Source organism: Astyanax mexicanus, chromosome 17, assembly GCF_023375975.1.
Source record: "Astyanax mexicanus isolate ESR-SI-001 chromosome 17, AstMex3_surface, whole genome shotgun sequence".
Lineage (NCBI taxonomy): Eukaryota > Metazoa > Chordata > Actinopteri > Characiformes > Acestrorhamphidae > Astyanax > Astyanax mexicanus.
In genome coordinates this window covers 20,966,977-20,985,912 of record NC_064424.1, presented here as the reverse complement: position 1 = coordinate 20,985,912, position 18,936 = coordinate 20,966,977, and the positions used below count along the sequence as shown (strand labels likewise).

The window sequence follows — 18,936 nt, the reverse complement described above, 5'->3', positions numbered from 1 at the left end:
TTTTTTGTAAGATTTTTTTTACTGCCTTCAGCCCTTTCGGTACGTCAACAAACAGTTGCCACACTCCGGCTCCGGTTCGTGAGTATACGCTCTGGATTACTGAGGGCAGTTCACGCGCTTTATGGGAACGTATTTAATGCTGAAGGACATGGAAGCAGAGTAAGAAAAGAGGTAGCGTTAGATTTTTTTTCCTGTGCAGCTTAGATGTGAAGGAGTGCATTATCTGTTTTAATCTAAAACAGTTTGATCCACCGCTGTGGTGTGTCTGTGTTTTTTGTGTTTGTGTTTATTTGTCATATTTGGGTGTAATTCATATTGTGTGTGCTCTAGTATTGGTAGTATAGGATATTGCAGTTTTAGTATAGATAAACCGTCTTTAGTGCAGATAAACTGTCAGACTTTTTACTATGTTCATTACATATAAATTTTTTTGTCTCTGTGTCTACGTTTATCTGTTCGTTTGTCTCTCTGTCTGTCTACCTGTTTTTTTATCTATCATATAAATATTCATGGTCATCTCTTTAAAAAATATGCAGCTGTTATATTGTGTTCTAAATTGGCACACAGCTCTATTTGTTAAATGTTAACTGTTAATGTTAATGAAAAATGTTTTTTTTTTGCTTGTGAAATTATTTTATACTCATTCTCAATGTCTTGCAGCTTCGAGAGATGGATCGTGGCCTAAAACGCAGCAATAATCAGGATGAAAATCTGACTTTAGGGGATCGTACGATGAGAGGCCTGTCAACAGACATAAACAGCACCAACATGTCCAGCAGCCCAACCTCTGCTTCTAGCGACATCTTAAATGGACTGAGCAGCAGCATGAGCGCTCAGAGAGAGCTCCCTATGGCAGGGTCAACCATGGTGGGACACGGCACTCAGGAGAACAGTGCCAAGTTATTTGCTAAACCCTACAGGATGCAGCACCAGCAAAGGCAGAAGGAATCCCTGGGACTCAGCGTCGGGGATAACTTTGCTCTCTTGGATGAAAGCATAGCGGACTTAAATCGCACCTCTACCTCAGTGAACTCCAGCGGCCAAGCCCCCGAGACGTTCGCTTTCAAAATGGAGCAGTTTTCCCCTCTGGATAAGGTCAGCTACGATTTTGGTCCCTATGGCCAGCCGGGCAGGGATGTGGATGGTAACGAGAAGCTGCTGGACGAAAACACTCTGGACATCCTGCACGATCTGGACCTGCCCAGCTCTCCGTTAGAGCTCAATGAGTTCTACGCGCAGGAGGACACTGCCTTTCTTTCCTCCCTGGCAGTGGAGGACGCCTTGCTCGGAGAGGCCGTCATGCTGAAGGATACTAAGCCAGTTGTCACGGGCAACGACGGAACCTGTAAAAATGTGAATGGCAACGGGAAACAACATCCACAGCAGATGCTGGAGCCTGGTGTCAACATGCCAGTCATAAAGACGGAGAAGGACACTGAATTTATTCAGCTGTGCACACCTGGGGTCATCAAACAGGAGAATGAAAGGAGGAGCTACTGCCAGATGTCAGGAATGCCCGCGGCCCACGGAGGGCTACTCATGCTCGGGGGTGTTGGCATGGACAGGCAGTCTTACCACTATGGAGGTAATACCTCCTCGGCCATGGACTTACCTGATCAGAAGCCCATAGTAGGCTTGTTTCCCCCACTGCCGACTGTCAACGACGGTTGGCTTCGGGGCAATGGATATGGCGAAGCATCAGGGATGCAAAGGGGCAGTGAGGCCATGTCTCAGCAATGTTCATCCCCCTATGCCCACAGCAACAGGTAAGATGTGCAAACAGTTGTCGGTATGCTGTAGAATTTCTGAAGCCTTTTTAAGTAGTGAATTTGAGGATGTAAACTGGTTTTAATGCGGTTTTAGAGACTGATGAGAAGATATAATTTTATAAAAGTCTATATTTTGATCAGTGTACCATTTTAGACAGAGCGTTTACTACTGTTCACTAATGAATCAAGTCCTGCTGATGGTTCAGTGTTTTAGTTTAGTGTGTGTTTAGAATGAGATGAATTAGATCTGTTTCACTGATCATTGATCACTTAAGAGTGATCACAAGCAAACATTTTTTTTATATTTAACATTTAATGGTGTATTAATTGAACGCAGGAATGTTTTTTGAATGTGGATGAACTGCGTTAAAATATCAGAATATCTTTTCTTATAATTTTTTTTCTAATTGCTGTATTTACCTACTAGTGTCCATTAGGTCTGCACAACATATCCTTTTATCATCATCTTAGCATTGCATGCATGTGCAACATTCACATTACAGAGACTGCAGTGTCACAAAAGTTGATAAAATATTTTAAAATTTAGTAAAATATGTCATGCTTTTTTTAATTAAATATAAAATTAAAATGTGTAGTGTTCTCATTTTCCATGCTGTTTTTTACCAGAGACAAATTATGTCTGGCCGATATCGTTTATTTAACTTTAACCTTGCATACAGAGAGTGCATTTTTAATAATGTGTAAAAGTAATTGACTAATTATTTTTCCTATTATTCCTATTTTGTAATATATATCTCAAAATACCCCAAATCAGCCTTAGTTTTAATGTACATAATGATATTAGATATCAGCATTGTCCCGTTTCATTATATATGCCGTTCAAAAATATCTAGCACCTGTTCAGCCAACAAGTTTGCAAACAAAGCGTATCAGCCTGTACTATTAGCCGCTAAGGAAATGACTTCAGTAAATACTTCAATTGATAAAAATCTCTTATAAAAGCCACTTCAGTAAAAACCCAGTGTTTGCATATTAATTCAGTCACAAAATTGCCCACCCATCAGAGTCTAATTTGCCAAATTTGTTGTAGTTGTTAAATTACAATACACTTTGTTCTCTGCACAATGAGCTTTGATCAGTGAAGCTCCAGCAGAGACACGTTGGAGCCAGCAGTCATGCCTGTCGCACGAGGAGTCCTTAAACAAGGGCTGTGTGCCCCCATTTGCTGCTTTCACTTGTCAGTTTGAGTTAACGTGTAAGGGTGGGAGGTTCCTTGGCCTGGGAGGCCACGTGTGTAGCTCTGCTGTGCTTCAGTGCAATGACCGCCCAGCCTTTAAGCAGAGACACATGAGACCCATGGAACTCGCCTCTCACCAGAATTGAACACACCAGGGGCTCATAAACCCTTCCTCGAGGTGTTGAAAAGGACAGTGAGATCTAGCTCACTTTATATCTGAGCGGCACCGTAAATTTTATTTTCGTTTAAACAATAAAAGTGTTCATATCATGGAAAAAAACTTGGTTTGGTAAACATATTGTTTACTTTTCAGTCTGCGCACTTTCCATTTATGGAAATAAGCAGGAAAAACTGCATGTTTGGAATGAAAAACAGCACACATTTGCAGGTATACAGTTAGCAGTTTAAAAGCCGTTTGTGCTCACCCATTCACACTGAAGGTATGAGAAGTGTTGCACGCCAGACTAATTTTATAAGGGGAAGCTATAAAGTATCACAGTTAATTAGAATGGTGGAAAAAATTAAGAGAGTTTCTGAATAAGTTTCTCTGATTTTGCTATTTATAGGTATATGTTTCAGTAAAATGAACATTGTTGTTTTATTCTATAAACTACGGACAAAATTTCTCCCAAATTCCAAATAAAAATATCGTCATTTAGTGCATTTATTTGCAGAAAACGAGAAATGCAAAAATAACAAAAAAGGCGCAGAGCTTTTTCAGACCTCAAATAATAAAGATATTCATAAAGTTTTGAGATCAAAAATCAATATTTGGTGGATTAACCCTGGTTTTAATCACAGTTTTCATGCACATTGGTGTGTTCTCCTCCACCAGTCTTACACACTGCTTTTGGATAACTTTATGCCACTCTTGGTGCAAAAATTCAAGCAGTTCAGCTTGATTGTCCTCTTAATTATATTCCAGAGGTTTTCAATTTGGTAAAATCAAAGAAACTCATAATTGTTCCATATATATATATATATATATATATATATATACACACCCATAGAGGTTGTAAAATGGTCTGGTTAAAATTTGACCTCTATTCATATTACATTAAATGTGAACATAATGGACTGGTTTTCTGGACAATAATTAGGCAGATTCTTGTCCAAAATAGTATTTGAAAGATTTTTTTTATTAAAATTTAGTTTAGCCCATAGCTAAGCCAGGTACATATAAAAAAAAAAGAAAACTAAATTTCTCCTTCATTTTTTGAAAATAATGATTGTGAATATAGCGTTATATATTTGTAAAAGAACAGCATTTACAGTTATTCATATATTAATTAAATATGAATAATATTCATATTAATAATTATTCATATTATTAATATGTTTATTGAGTTGAATGACTATGTAGTTCACTATAAAAGGAGTAAAGAGATATTTTGAGACTTCTGAGACCAAAAAACATGGCACTAATCAGTTAATGTTACAAAACCCTTCATCATAAACAACCACATCTTCACAAACATTGTTCTGTCCCACAAGGCTAGGACCTCAGGCAGAGTGATTCATGTTTAAGCTTGGATTTGGATTTAATTAGAAACACACAAACACTGGATTAACTGTGCTTTTATTTATTTATTTTTTTTTTTTTTTATTTATTTCATATTATTGTTTTAATGGTCAGGTTAGGGTATGTCAGAAAATCCCTTGTTGTCCCAAATCGTGTTTTACAAATGTTCATATGTTCCAAAACTTTTAGTTCAAAAATGCAAATGTATAATTGAATGGCCTGTAAGTGATTCATCTTTTCAAAAGAATTGCCAATCCCATTTTATGTCAGAAAGCAAGCGGCGCGCACAGAACGAGCTGAAAGGCTTTTCTCTGCTGTTCCTTCAGAGGAACTGTGTTGAATGTTAACAATTTTGCAGTGTAGTAGGAAAGCCAAGTCAGAGTTATGTGGGTCAGCATACTTTTCCGGATAAATCAACTTGGACTTGGACCATTGCTGTGCTGCACAAATCTAATCATAGTTTTGGATAAAGCCTTTTGAGTGTAACTTTAACTGGAACATGTTCTTAATCTGATCTCGTACTTTCCTGAAAATGCACCAATAAAAACACCCCAGGACCAAGGACTTTATTTGTCCAGCATAGAAACACAATATATCATTTTTATGAGCCATTTAGAACTGTTAATCAGAGTAATATTACCGGACTGTGCAGGGAGACGATTTTTAAAGCTTTTAGGTTAATTCATTTCCATAGTGACAGATGTCTTTTTAATGTCATTATTAACCAATTCAATTGCAGTCTGTATATATGTGTGTGCAGAATTAGTTTATGTGGCTGGTCCCCACATGGTACATACTGAGACAGTGACATATAGTGTATATACTACACTATGAGCACAAATGATTTTGTTATTAAATTCAATCAGATCCTCACAGCAATGCTTCAAATTCTAGTAGAAAGTTACTCCAACAAAGCACAATATTTTTTTTTCTTATAATGCAGATCATATTTATCTGTTTTAAACATATAAAAATAAAATATAAAAACAAATTGAGACATAAAATTATAACTTTAACACTAGCTGAGCTTAATTAGTGTAAAGAGCATATAAATCTAAAATAATACATTTCTTCTGTTTAAAATATATAAGCTTATTTGACACAGACACATACACTGTACTGGTAAATTGTACTAAATTTAAATAATGACTGTAGGCAGAAAAAAAGTCAAAGGATTAAAAATGATACCAAAACTGTAGGCAATTAAAAACAATTAACACAAAATATTGATTGTATTTACATTAAATGATCTAATGATAATGTTTATGGAGAGCAATGGTCTTTTTATCTACCTTTGGATTGTTAAACAGGGTTAAACACAGGTCACTATGACCTAGGAACAATACTGCTGTTATTTACTATTCAAGATAACAAAAGGGTTAAAACCTTTTGTTTTAGAAGAAGTGTCCAAATACCTTTGTCCACATACGTCCATGTACGCTTGCTTAATGCTGGTATTGGACCAAAATCCAACCACAGAGAGAATCCCATACATTTGACACTAAGTTTCAGAGTTTTAAGTCCAACCAACCAATCAGTTGATTAATTGAGAAATACAGTACTTGTAAACACAAGGTAACCACATGACCTCCACATGGCTGGGCACGTGCTTGTAAACCCAGCAGCCACTGACAGCCTTTCGAAAGCTGTGCACCTCAGTTTGGCACAGTTTTGCACGAATATTTCCAGTTACAGCAGAATTCACGTTTTTTAATCCCTTAAAAATGCTTTTATTTACCTTATAAAAGGACATTTAAATGCCTTATTAAAGGACTGATTGTTGTTGTTTTGCTGTTTTCCTTGAATCTTTAGTAATCGGCTGACTCAGCTCTCGGTCAGTCCAGATCTCTGACGCGAGACAGCATGTGGGTGGGGGGTGGGGCTAATGACACCACAGGTTCTTCATTGTTTAATATCGCAATATATGTCGTAAAAAAAAAGAAACATTGCAATGTCAAATTCTTCCAATATTATGCATAACAGACCTAATTTGTAATATCTCAGCAATGTTCACAAATACAAATAAGAATTAAATTACAAAAAAACTGTAAAAATGTGTTTTAATAATAAGATTAAAACACATTTTTATTAAATAATTATAATGCATGTGTAACACTTACAGCTTACATAATATTAGTGCACCATTTTAAATTGTCAAAAAAATTTAATTAATACAAAAATGTTGACATTTAGGAACTGGAATATATATATATTTTAAATATCCTGAATAAATAAAACATAACAATACCAATTTAATGATAATAGACTCTCCTTGCTATGCATTTTTAAGAAAGCCATCATTGGCAATATTGAGGTTATGGAATTATTGTGACTAGTTATAACTTTAAGTGTATTAGAATAAACTGTGCTTATGTTGGTGATGATTCAAAACATTTTTATTCATTCATATTTATTAAGACATAAAGACGATTGCATTTCCAGATGCACCTGCAGCAACTAACAGATTCTAGCTTTAAGACAAGTGATGATTTCAAGGTTATGAGCGAAATACTGTTGTTTCCAAACCCAGTAGAGTGTGATATGATCTGCTATGCGCTGGAGTTTTAAGATTATTCATGAGTTTGAAAGATGCTGTTCAACAGCTGGCTGTGAAACATGTGCTAGCAGTAGCTGTTCCTGATCTAAACCTGCGATTAATCTGCTCACATTTGCACACTTGCTTGTAATGAGGAAATTTAGTTCCAATCTGCGTCAGTCAAATCGATTGACACAATCAAATTTCATGAGTGGGCTCAACTGGCAGCTCTTCATAGGCATAGTTAATCTGATTAGTGGGCCAGTGTCAGTGTCACAGTTCTTCTGCAGGAGGATGCAGAGCTGTTATCTCAACATGTATTAAACCCTGTCTTTAGACTAAAAGAGTCGAGCGATCCTATTGATTTTCACGCTGTGGCTTCAGCTTGTACACAGTGTAGCTTTGGCCGTGCTTACACAGTTCTTTGCTCTGTTCTGTTGGTTCAGAACCAAGACGTGAAACTGAGATGGCGAAGGGCTCCGGTAGTAATACCTTATTATGCATCATACCAAGTTAACTACCTCCTCCTTTTGAATTCTTAGGTTTGTTTCAACTTGTCTTTCATTCTCAGGATCAAAGTAGTGGAATTTCCTGCTACAGTACTGTATTCTATGATGGTGGTTCCAAAGCTTTTTAGAAGACATACCACCCATGATTAAAGTAAGGGTATTTTCACACCTAAAATCCTGACCAGGTTCATGTGTTACATTGTGTATAATGTATTTGGTCCTGGGTAGTTATGGTTTCACACTGCAGTTTAGTGAGCAGACTAAATATTAATTGTTTTGTAGAATTATTTAGTTATGAGTTCGTCGAGTTTCTTTGCAAGTAGTGTTGTGCGTTATGACGATAAATATCGTGGGGACGACAGAAAAGTGTATTGTTTCCACAGTAATTTCATCAATTATTCATGCAAATATATAAAGTAGGCTATGATAAAATGTATTGGCGTTAGGGTTGGGTTTCTATCATGGTTTTCTTTTTTTGGTGAGGATCTTGGACCGTTGTGTATTTTTACATTTTAATTATTTTGTCCTATAGGTGTTGCGTCTCATAGTGCTGGTAAAGCTTTATATTCTGTCTTTATCATACTATTTCATTTTGACCTTTTAGAATTCATCAGATTGTATTTCTTTTAGCATTTTGAGCTTAGTTTAGTCTATTTTTCTGTTTTTATTAAATGTTGTTATTAGCTTATTAGCTTCTAGCTTGTTGCTGCCTTCTTTGTTATTTAGCATACAGAACTTCTAACTGGTCTTTTAAATGAATGTTGATTTATTCCTTTAATAGTTGTATCTAACTATTTTAAGCCAGACAGACACTGTGTGATTTTATTTAATCAGGTGTGGAGAGCTCATCCGCATGTTTGAATGGTTTGTCCTGTAGGAAAACGCACATGATTTATTTGCTGACACTGTTGTCTGACTGGCAGGCTGAGAGACTGCAGGTCATGCAGCCCGTAGGCAGTAGAAGAAGCGCCAAATCCCTGCAAACCGCGCACCCAATAATCCACCTGCGGAGGTTTAAACGCGCTACATTGAACATAGTTCTACGTCACGCCACATACCATTTTCTTCAGCCGAACCCGACAGCATGCCAGGAAAGCAGTGAGATTTGCGTTCGGGCAGACAATCTAAATTCTAGTATGCAGAAATATATTATTATTGTTATTAATTTTCCATTCTTTTAAATAGCAGGATACTTTGGCCTGATAATCACCATATAGCTAAGTAACCAAGTATTATTGTTAACGAAAATGAATGAAATAACGAAAACTGAAAGTGAAAGTTCTCCTTAACTGAAACTAATAAAAATGGTAATTAACAGAAAACACTAAAACGAACTGAAATTACAGATTGAATACTCTCATTTTTGTGTGTGTTAATTTATTTATAATTTATTAATATAAGTGTGGTATATCATGATATATATCGTTATCATAATATAAAAAAATCCATATCGTGATACATGATACTATTTGCCAGGTGTTGTGATGAAATTCTAGCTCTCTGTTAGAAACTGACTCATCTTCGTGAATAGGCGAGTACTGCAGCAAAATGAGTGTAAAGGATTATCCTCAGTTTCCTTTTATTTCTGTTTATAAACAAGGGTTAATCTACTGATACAATAAAAATAATAAATTCTCAAGTGTTTCATACTGTTCATACTACTGTGTGACATTCCTGCACAACACCAGTTGTTTGCTTTTTTGCTCTAGTTTGTTTTAAAGACTGCTTAAGCTTACTGTAATTAGTTCGAAATTCTGAAAGATCTAGAAGAGTGTTTTCACACTGCAGACGAAGCGGACCATGGTTCAGTAGGTCTAGATTAAGAGCACCTCTTGTGCTAAATCTCACATTCAGCTGTTTCTATTAATTTGAAGCGAAACAGAAAGCTTGGCTTATCGACTAATCATTAGCTTATCGACTAATTGAAAAAATAATCGTCAGATTAGTCGACTACCAAAATGATTTTTAGTTGCAGCCCTGTGTGTTACACTTATTAATAAATTACTGTTGTGTAAATAGACAAAGGGAGACATATTTGACAATGTTAATCTAAATTAGTGCTGGACAATATTGCATGTGTAGTAACATGATTTTATTGTATTACTTTTATTTTTTTGCTGCACATATTTAATATAATTTAATACGATTTTTAACATTTTCTGTAATGAAATGTACAGGGGTGCGTTTCCCAAAACGTTCTTAACGCTAAGTACTTCGTAACTTCGTACTTACGAACAATCTTAAAATTACGAGCGTTTCCCGAAAGCCTTCGTAACTAACGTAGTACTTAAACTCGTTCGTAACTTTACGAGTGGTCTGACCCACTCGTAAATAACTAAGTTCTTCTTAACGTGGAATCCACGTGCAGTTCTGACTCAAAAACGAAAGAGGCCGCTTTTGATCCTTAAAAAAATGCATTTAAAGATGCATTCAGCATACGTATTTATAAAAAAATAAACAATAAAAAAAAGACTAAATTCCAGACTATTTAAATTAATTTATTAACCTGCGCATATTTATTCATAGTATTTGGGTTTATTATATGGTTGAAATAATCGTATTCACGTGAAGAAAAAGTTACAATTACCTACAAATATAATTTTTATTCACACATATCACACACATATGGATTAAATTAACGGTTTTCCCCAGTCTGACAGTCGTAGTAGTAAACAAATAAGTAAATATATTTTATTTGGCTTTTTATATCATACAAAATTATACCTTTGTGGCTTAATAATGAAGAACTGTATATAAATCGGTGGTCTAGTTTTCATCTGGCTTTGCCTTAAACCTCACAGACACGGGGGCGGAGCCACCAAAGTGCTACTTAAAGGTCCTTCGTAAGTATGGAGACTTAAGAGTGGCTTCTGGAAACAGTCGGAAAAATGGCGTTCTTAAAGTTAAGTCGTTCTTAAAGTTGTTCTTAAATCCCTAAGAACAATCGCTATCGGGAAACGCACCCCAGTTTGGTCAGTGTCCTTTAAGCACTGTTGAGATCCTTGATATGCTCATCAAAGCAAATTGTCGAAATATGATAAGAAAATTTATGTTGATACGATAAAATATTGATATATTTTGCCCAACTCTGTTTTAAATAAAACAGCAAAAAAGAAATGAGTGCAGCATCACATTCTTGTAATATCAGTCAAATGTGTCAAATTGCAAAGATTATTGTTTTAGCAAAAATTCCCTGAAATAGCAGGATATTATTATATGGCCATATTATCAACCCCTAACACTTGAACACAGGTGCCACTAGGGCTGAACGATTAATTGCATTTGCGATTATCTCGCGATATTTTAAAACGAGATTCTCTAACCGCACAGGCTGCGATTTGACTGGTCACGTGACTTGGGAGCGAGTCGAGCCGAGGACGAGCGGAGCAAACCCGAGCAGGAGGCAGGGAGGTGGAGAAGTGAAGTCAACACAGCGCACTTTCACACCAGCACTGTTTGGTCTGGTTAAATCGAACTCTGGTCCGTTTGTAACTTTAGTGCGGTTCGATTGAGCAGGTGTGAAAACAGTAATCGCACTCGGGTGCGGATCAAAAGAACCGAACCGAGACCAGCTAGAGGAGGTGGATAACGTTAATTACCACAGCTGTGAACAAACACTGTCTCCATGCTCGCGCCGTCTGCGCTGTATTCACCGCTCACAGCCGCGTGACTCTGTTTATTATGTATAAATCTGCGCTGCACGTCGAAACACAAAATCTTCTCGTTGTATTTACTTTTTTCGTATATTTATATTTAACATACTCCCGTGTCAGACAGCTCTGACCAATCAGAGGACACAGGCTGCTCGCGTGGTTTATTGATGCGCATTTTGGTGCGTTTACATTTATGCCTATGTGAAACCAGACCGAACAGAGCGAGAAAACGCTCCAAGTAAACGAACTCATTAACTGATTCAGACCAGAGAAACGAACTACAGGTGTGAAAACGCCCTAAAAAAAACATCACAAAGCCTCGTATGGTATTTGCAAGGCTAAAATGCCAACGACCAGTGCTGCATCTTCAAATACAGAAAATAACGAATTGGTTAAAGCAGATTCTCTTTATGTTTTTTGCACTTTATTTTTTTATGATGTTACTAGCTGGAGAGCAGTAAGTTTAATTTTTTTATATCTATTTTTTCTATAAAAAAAAATGGTGAAAAGGAAAAGCTATTTATATATTTATTTTTCTATAAAAAAAAACAAATGGTGAAAAGGAAAAGCATAGATTTGTTTGCTTTATTGTTATCTGTGCTTTAAATAAATCTGACATTGTTTATTATTAAACAAATTGATTTATTGCTTCTGTTTGTTGAAAAATACTTGAGAAGACATTAAAAAATCGCATTTTAAATTGCAATCGCAATTTATAGATAAAAAATTGCAATTAGATTATTTTCCAAAATCGTTCAGCCCTAGGTGCCACACAATGAATCCCCTTGAAACTGTTTGATTATTGTTTCTGGTTAATGCAGTATGACTACACAGGTGAAAACCTTCTAAAAGTAGAATGATATATCGACATTACAATAAGGGTCAAAACTCCCTGAGCTCTCTAAACTCCCTAAGAGTCCCTGTGACTCCTGATATTTGCTTATTAAGAAGTCTTTTATTATCTTTTGTAAAGAATTGTCTTTTATTGTATTTAGTGTCTCAGAATAGTGTCAGTATCATGATATCATTGTTATCGTAGGCAGCATGTTGTGATTATTTTGTTTCATGTTCTGTGAAGCCGGACTAAAAGTAAAACAACAGTGGCCTGCAGTGTAGAGGACTACGGTGTCCACATGGCTTTCCTTTGAAAACTCGGTTTATTATTATTCTATCTATATAACTATTAATTCTAATGCAAAAACTATTGTGAATTACTAAGGAACTGGTTGGTTTAACATATACTGTGGAGTTCCACAGTATTCTATTTTAGGGACTCTAAAAGTGATGTTAATTATGATTGTACTCTAGTGTTGGCTTGCATATTACAATAGCTAATGGGTTAAACACTAAAAACTAAGGGTCAGTTTTCCGACCCTTGACCCTAAATATAATGTTTTGAAAATTACAGGTGAAAACTGACATGTTACCTAGGGGTCTCTAGGGATTACCTCAGCCTGAGAACCACTGTTGTAGAATAATTTCAGATTAAAAAAATTAATAATCCTCCTATTCTGGCTGGTGTGCTGATTTTTTTTTTTTGTTTGAGGTTAAGTAAGAGTATAGTTGTGCTATTGGATACAGAATGGAAACGTACTGACCCTTGTTGCTATCCTTACCTAATCTAATTAAATGCTGATTCCTCCCAGGTGAAGCGTGCCAGCATTAAGGTTCAGTCAGCTGTTCTGCAGATCAGCACTTGTGGCTGGCAATTGGTTTCTTCAGTGTGCCTGCTTCACTCTCAGCTCGAGCTTCCAGTACAAAACGGATTGTTTCAAATACGTGGTTTTCTTAGACCTATGTCCAATTTCCAGTTTATTGTCGTATGTTTTGCAAAATGAGCAATGTGGTTTTCACAGGCTGCAGAATATTCAGTCTTAAAGGAGGTACAGTTGTGCACTGCTCTCGATTCTAGTCATCAAGGCTTCCTCAAGTGACGTGTGGAAACCGCTTGATGCAGTGAATCGGTTGGAATGGTTTAACCCACTTTAGCGGTACACTGAATTGAGGTTAACGTATAAGATCTTGTTGGGACGTGCAAAGTCGTTGTGCAGACTGCATACAGGAAAGCAGCATATAGGCTTTGGGTTACGTGAATAGCTAAAAAAATGTCTTGGATTTATCCTAAGACCAATGTTAGGGCTGTGGGCATACAAAACATACGTATGACGATACAGTGTGGTTATGATTTAGTATATAATTATATATAGTGGTACTGTAAACAATGTAATTTATTTATTTATTGAGTAATTTTAGAAAACCTGTTATATTTTAAAAAAATATCATCATTAATATGGACTCTGAGTAAAATAAAAGTTTACTTTTAATGCAACCATGACATGTACAACACGCTGGGATTTAAACACAAAACTAAATAAACCCCTGTAAGCCACCAATCTTTACATGTAAACTATTAAATAAAAAATGGTAAATATTGCAATTATTTGACATTGGTAAATATTGTATTTTTCGTACAATAAGGCAAACTTAATTTTTTTTAATTATCCCAAAAGTTGTCAGTGCGCCTTATAATCCAGTGCGCCTAACGTATGATTTTTTTCAGTCAGTTTGTAAGGAGCAGTAATCCCAGCTAGCACTGCTGGAGCAGCGTTAACATTGCCCACTAACCGTGCTTATTTGTACTCTTTTGCCGTTCAGAGGTGAGTATTATCAGCCTCTAGCCTGCTGCTAACTGCTAGTGGTTAGCTATTATTGTTAATGCTGCACATAGCCTTAGTGGAAATCTGGAAATCTAAGCCTACTGTAAATAAACAGAAGCACTTTACTCACCCAAACAAACAGTTTTCAGGAGAAAAATCTGTATAGATTCACATCCAGCGAAAAGTTATCTTATAAATTAGCTTTCTCTATTTGCTTTTACAGTTTATGAATTGTATGAACAAATAGTAACATTTTATTATCCACTGTAGTCCCTAACTAACTTTTTTTTGTGTTATCAAAACCACCTGCATAATATTGTGTGGTTTGTTTTACTGCAGCAGATCCTGTGAGAAAGTCTTGAGGGCGGCCTCAATGAATCATATTAGTGACAGTTGTGTGCCGGTTCACCGGTTGTTCTTTTTTGGAGCACTTTTAGTAGGTCTTAGAGATGAATGGATCAGTGATTTTGGGTCTAATACTGATTTACAATCATCTTTCAGCTCACTCAGCCAAAGACAGATTCCTGAGTTGTTAGCTCTGCTGTGTTTTGAGACTCATGTTACTGAGCTTAGTAATGTACTCATGAGAGGGGTATACAGTTAGTGGTGTTAAAAGTCGTTACTGTCCTTCCTCCAGGAGGCATGTTAGCTTTTCATATTCTATAAATAGGTCAGAAGCAGTAAAAATGGGTTCAACACTGGCCTTAATGAGATACTGCAGTCATTTGCAATCTCTGTAGTTCCATGACTGAGGAGCCTTGAACAAATCTGCTGTAATTCTTAACTTGTGAATATGATCTGATTGGCTTTAAGTACTGGGTAGTATAAAAAATCTGTAAATTCAATTTCAGATATAAATGATTTAGATCCAAGCAGGTAAGTAAGCAAATAAATAAATAAGGCACTAAGCTATTTAGCTGATTTTTGGAGACAGGCCTTGTGCTGTCTGAAAGCATTCCCTTTAGTCTGGTTTATGCAGACTTCTGCTTTTAAAATAGAATATGTGCTTTAATATAATGGAACATTGTAGCAGATGCTTTTGTTAAGACCTGCTTCCGTTAAAGCAGTTGCCCTGTTTAACCCTTTTAGGCATGCACAGACATTTTTTTTTGTAAATGTCAGATTTAGAGATGAGAACAAAAAGCCGGTGTGCACTGAGGTGAAATTGTCTGTATTAAGGTTTTATTTAAAGCAGCCGTCCATTAGATTTTTTTCTTCTAAATTGAAAGCAGTAGAATTTTCAAGCTAGGAGGGGTCAAAAAAACATTCCTATATTGTCTAATATATTCATTAGGCAGTAGCTCTGTCACAATATGATTTTTTTTTTGTGCATGATATATCGTCCCAGAAATTATTGTAAATTTTAAGACCATTAAAAAGCCATTAAAATAATGATAATAGAATAACATAACAAAACAATTTTACAATATGTAGAATATGTAGTCATTCCGATTTTTACCTTAACGAAGTGTGACAGTGTGTCAGTGATCAAATGTTGTCAAAAACTTATACATGTAGTGCATGTTTATACCTCATTAAATGAGTGAAAAAAAAACTGTTATAATACAGTATTAGAGACCTACAGGTTTAAAGTCTATCTAGTTTAAATGATGATTCAGAGGAGTAGTTTAATGTCGTTTAACCACATTATGCTGCACTGTGCACACATGCAGTATTTGAGCAGGGCTTAATTTTAGCTTTGAGAAAAACCCAAAATAAACAGAGAATGACATGAAGGAAGGTTTCCTATAATCCAGTTGTAGATGACTGTGGTCTGGTTGAAACATGTTTTATCTACAGCACCCTGCTGTCTTTTCCACCTTTGTTTACCCAGAACTGGTCATGCGTAATTTACTGTGGATCTGGGTCTCAATGTACTGCGGTCGCTGCAGTTGTTTCTTTTAAAGAACAGATGTGTTGACCTTTTGATATTATGTTTGTTCTGTAATATGCCTTTACATATTTCTTGTTCTTGTTACTGTAGTATAATGGCCTTTTTTGGTCCTCATCCTGGAAAGGAGCGCCATATGATTTTCACTTTGTAGACCAACATTCAGTTTTGTACAAAAATATGAGCTTTGGGATTTTATATATATATATTTTTAACTGCTCCTATGTCAGACCCTTAACCCTGCTGTACAAATTGGGCACTCACAGGTATACCCCTGTATAATGGAGGTTAAAGCACAACAGATGATCTCTCTGTATCTGTAGCTCCTCCATCTGCCTTGTGTTATCCCTTCAGCCTTTTCCTGGCACGCTGTGGGTCTGGCCTGTGCCAGCCTCAGCCAAGCACCAAAATTATGCAAACAACCATAACTTAATCTTCGCTCTGGCTTTGCAGTGCATTTCTGTGTTTTAGCTAAACTCTTCAGTTGGTTATTGCAACACTCACTAAGTAAGGAAGCTTTTCTGGGCGAAAGAAATGCTGCTTCCATTAAACTAGTAGAAAATAATATTTTTTTCCAGATTAAAAAAATTGTGTAAAAAAAAAAGAGTATTTATTATAAATCGTCATTTTTCTTTGTTTTAAAGAACGATTTGGTACTTAGATTAAAATAATATAGATAATAATATGATTCTAACTAAATTATAAATATAAGTTAAACAAAAAAAGTAATATATTTAGGTGTAACAAATAGGGGTGGGCGATATGGCTCTAAAATAATATCACAATATTTCAGGGTATTTTTGCGATAACGATATACTTGGCGATATAGGAATATATAAGAATATAGAAATATTTCTATATATATATAGAAAATATAAGAATATAGTATAAGAGTATAACAGTATTATCATAATGTGGCAAAATAAATAATATAGCATAAAATAATATAATGATATATGAATATAAACTGCAAACTAAAACAATTATACAATAAATACACCTAAAGCTTCACAGTAAATGATAGACTACTTTTAAGACAGAACATCTCTATTATCACAATATGGATTTTTAATATCGCGATATTTCTGTGCCACAATATATTGTATACAATATAATATTGCCCACCCCTAGTAACAAATCATTTTTTTAGGTTGGTCCAAAGTATCTTTTTTTCAGTGTATATTTAGACTAGACTTTTTTCACTGTATTAAATACTATATATATAATACTGTAATAAAAGAATATATTTCGACAGTATACCATCCAATTAAATATAGTTATTGTGACAGGTCCAGTGCAGCCTTAAACATGATATAATGTAGCCTGAAGTCTGATGCAGGCTATAGATACTGTACTTTAGGATAAGGAACTCTGTCTGTCTGTGAGGAGTTACGCTAACCAGATTTCGGCTTCAACTTGTTTTGAGGTAAAAGTTTGTCGTCTGTTTTTTTGGCTTTGACAAAGGCATGCATATCTCTCTCTCTCTCTCTCTCTCTCTCTCTCTTTCACTGGTGGAGGAGGAGCAATGTGGTACTGTAAATGGAATTAGATCCAAAACAAGTTGCAGCTTTAGCCTGAAGCTAGAAGCTAGAAGATTTTTTCCACTGTGCTTCTGACTTTTTAAGGCTTCTCTGTTGCAGCTTCTCAGAAGCCATAAGGGCCGTCGCTTTTAGCGGCCGGATTTTTTAGGTTATTATTCCCGTTCGGAATTCTGCGAATGTGCTCAGAGGAAGTCTTATCTACACATTAGCATGTTTGTGTCCCAGTGAAAGTGATTATTGTTACAGCTGAACACACAGTGAACGTGCAGGTGTTTTGGATCTACAGTGGGGCTATGGCTGGTCTTATTGAAAGCCTGGGTTTAGACTACGCTTATACACATGGCTTTTGGTTTCAAAGAGGAGATCAAGCTTGGATTTATAAGACAGATGGAGCATTACTGCTGAAAACACACCGTTAACATTTTTAGCAACAGCTTTTATCAAAGGTTTGAGCATCAGGCTAATACTTTACTGGTCATTTTACCTCTGTTTTCATTAGCTTTTAATGAAAACATTTATGTACTATAATTAAACCATTGCTCTCAAACACAAAAAACATTGAGTGTCAGTTTCACAGACAGGGATTGTGTCCAGTAATAGACTATGTTTTCCTTTCAATAAAATCTCATTCTAAATGCTGTGTATTTCAGGGCCCAGTCCCATTACACTGCTTGGCCCTACCACTTACCTCTGCCCCACTTGTTGCACGTGCACTCCAAGGGGTAGGGGTGTTCCGATTCTTGATAGGCTGGAGGGGTAGAGGGAAGGGACAGGGCTTGTTAGCCCTTCATACAGAGATTTTTCAGATGTACACTTCAAACTGAGAAACCTACAAACCCAAAAAGTATTTTCCTTGTTAAAAGTGACTATTAGCACTATGTTACCATAGTTTAATGTGTAGTTTCAATGTTTTATGGTCAAATTCTTCATAACAAGTATAAAAAAGAGTGCTAGGTGTTGCAGCATTTTAGGCAGAACGGGAAAATAACAAATATATAAAATAAAATCTATTGATTTATTTATGATTAAATAGATTAATTTCTGCACCATCTTCCCCCTATTTGAAGATGTACAATAAAGCCCTAAAGTTAACTAGTTAACCAGCAGCTAGGTTACTGAACTTTAGTGCTCCTGATTACTTATCGGGTGCTTGAAGGATTGTCCCAATTCTTGGGGTGGAGGATTTCACCCCTTTCCTTTTTAACTCTCTTCCAATGGGAAGGGTCACACTCGAAAAGAAGGGGTAGGGGTAAGTGGTAGGGCCAGAGTTTGAAATGGGATTGAGCCTTAGTGCTAGAGGCACACTCCAAACATATGGGTATGATAATCCTTATAAGGCACACATCAAATTCTTTAATTTTCCCAAAAATCCACAGTGCACCTTATAATCTGGGGCAAAAAAAAAAAAAAACAGCTGAAGTACAGCTTTATAAGGGTGAGTTTTCAGTGAAGTTTCTCCAGCACTAAGGCTTGGTGCAGCAGCATTAGCATTAGCTGCTAACCACAAGCTTAAAAATTGAAAATCTAAGCTTACTGTAAATAAACGGAAGCACTTTAAACAGTTTTCATAAGAGAAATCTGTGTAGATTAACAACCAGCGCTCATTCGTCTTTAAAAGTTTTTTTTTTTTTAAGAATTACATTTATGTTTATTTAAGTTC

General features: G+C 35.9%; 1 protein-coding gene across 2 annotated transcripts in view; it reads left to right on the top strand.

Annotated features, from left to right (window-relative positions):
* Positions 1–18,936, top strand: part of LOC103044415 (glucocorticoid receptor) — a 96,310-nt gene that overhangs the window by 4,567 nt on the left and 72,807 nt on the right. For both annotated transcript variants that reach the window (XM_022676219.2, XM_015605259.3), the window contains exon 2: positions 661–1,766. In XM_022676219.2, the coding sequence (XP_022531940.2) occupies positions 670–1,766 (1,097 nt within the window). In that variant the 5' untranslated portion in view covers positions 661–669. The remainder of the gene's footprint in view (positions 1–660; positions 1,767–18,936) is intronic.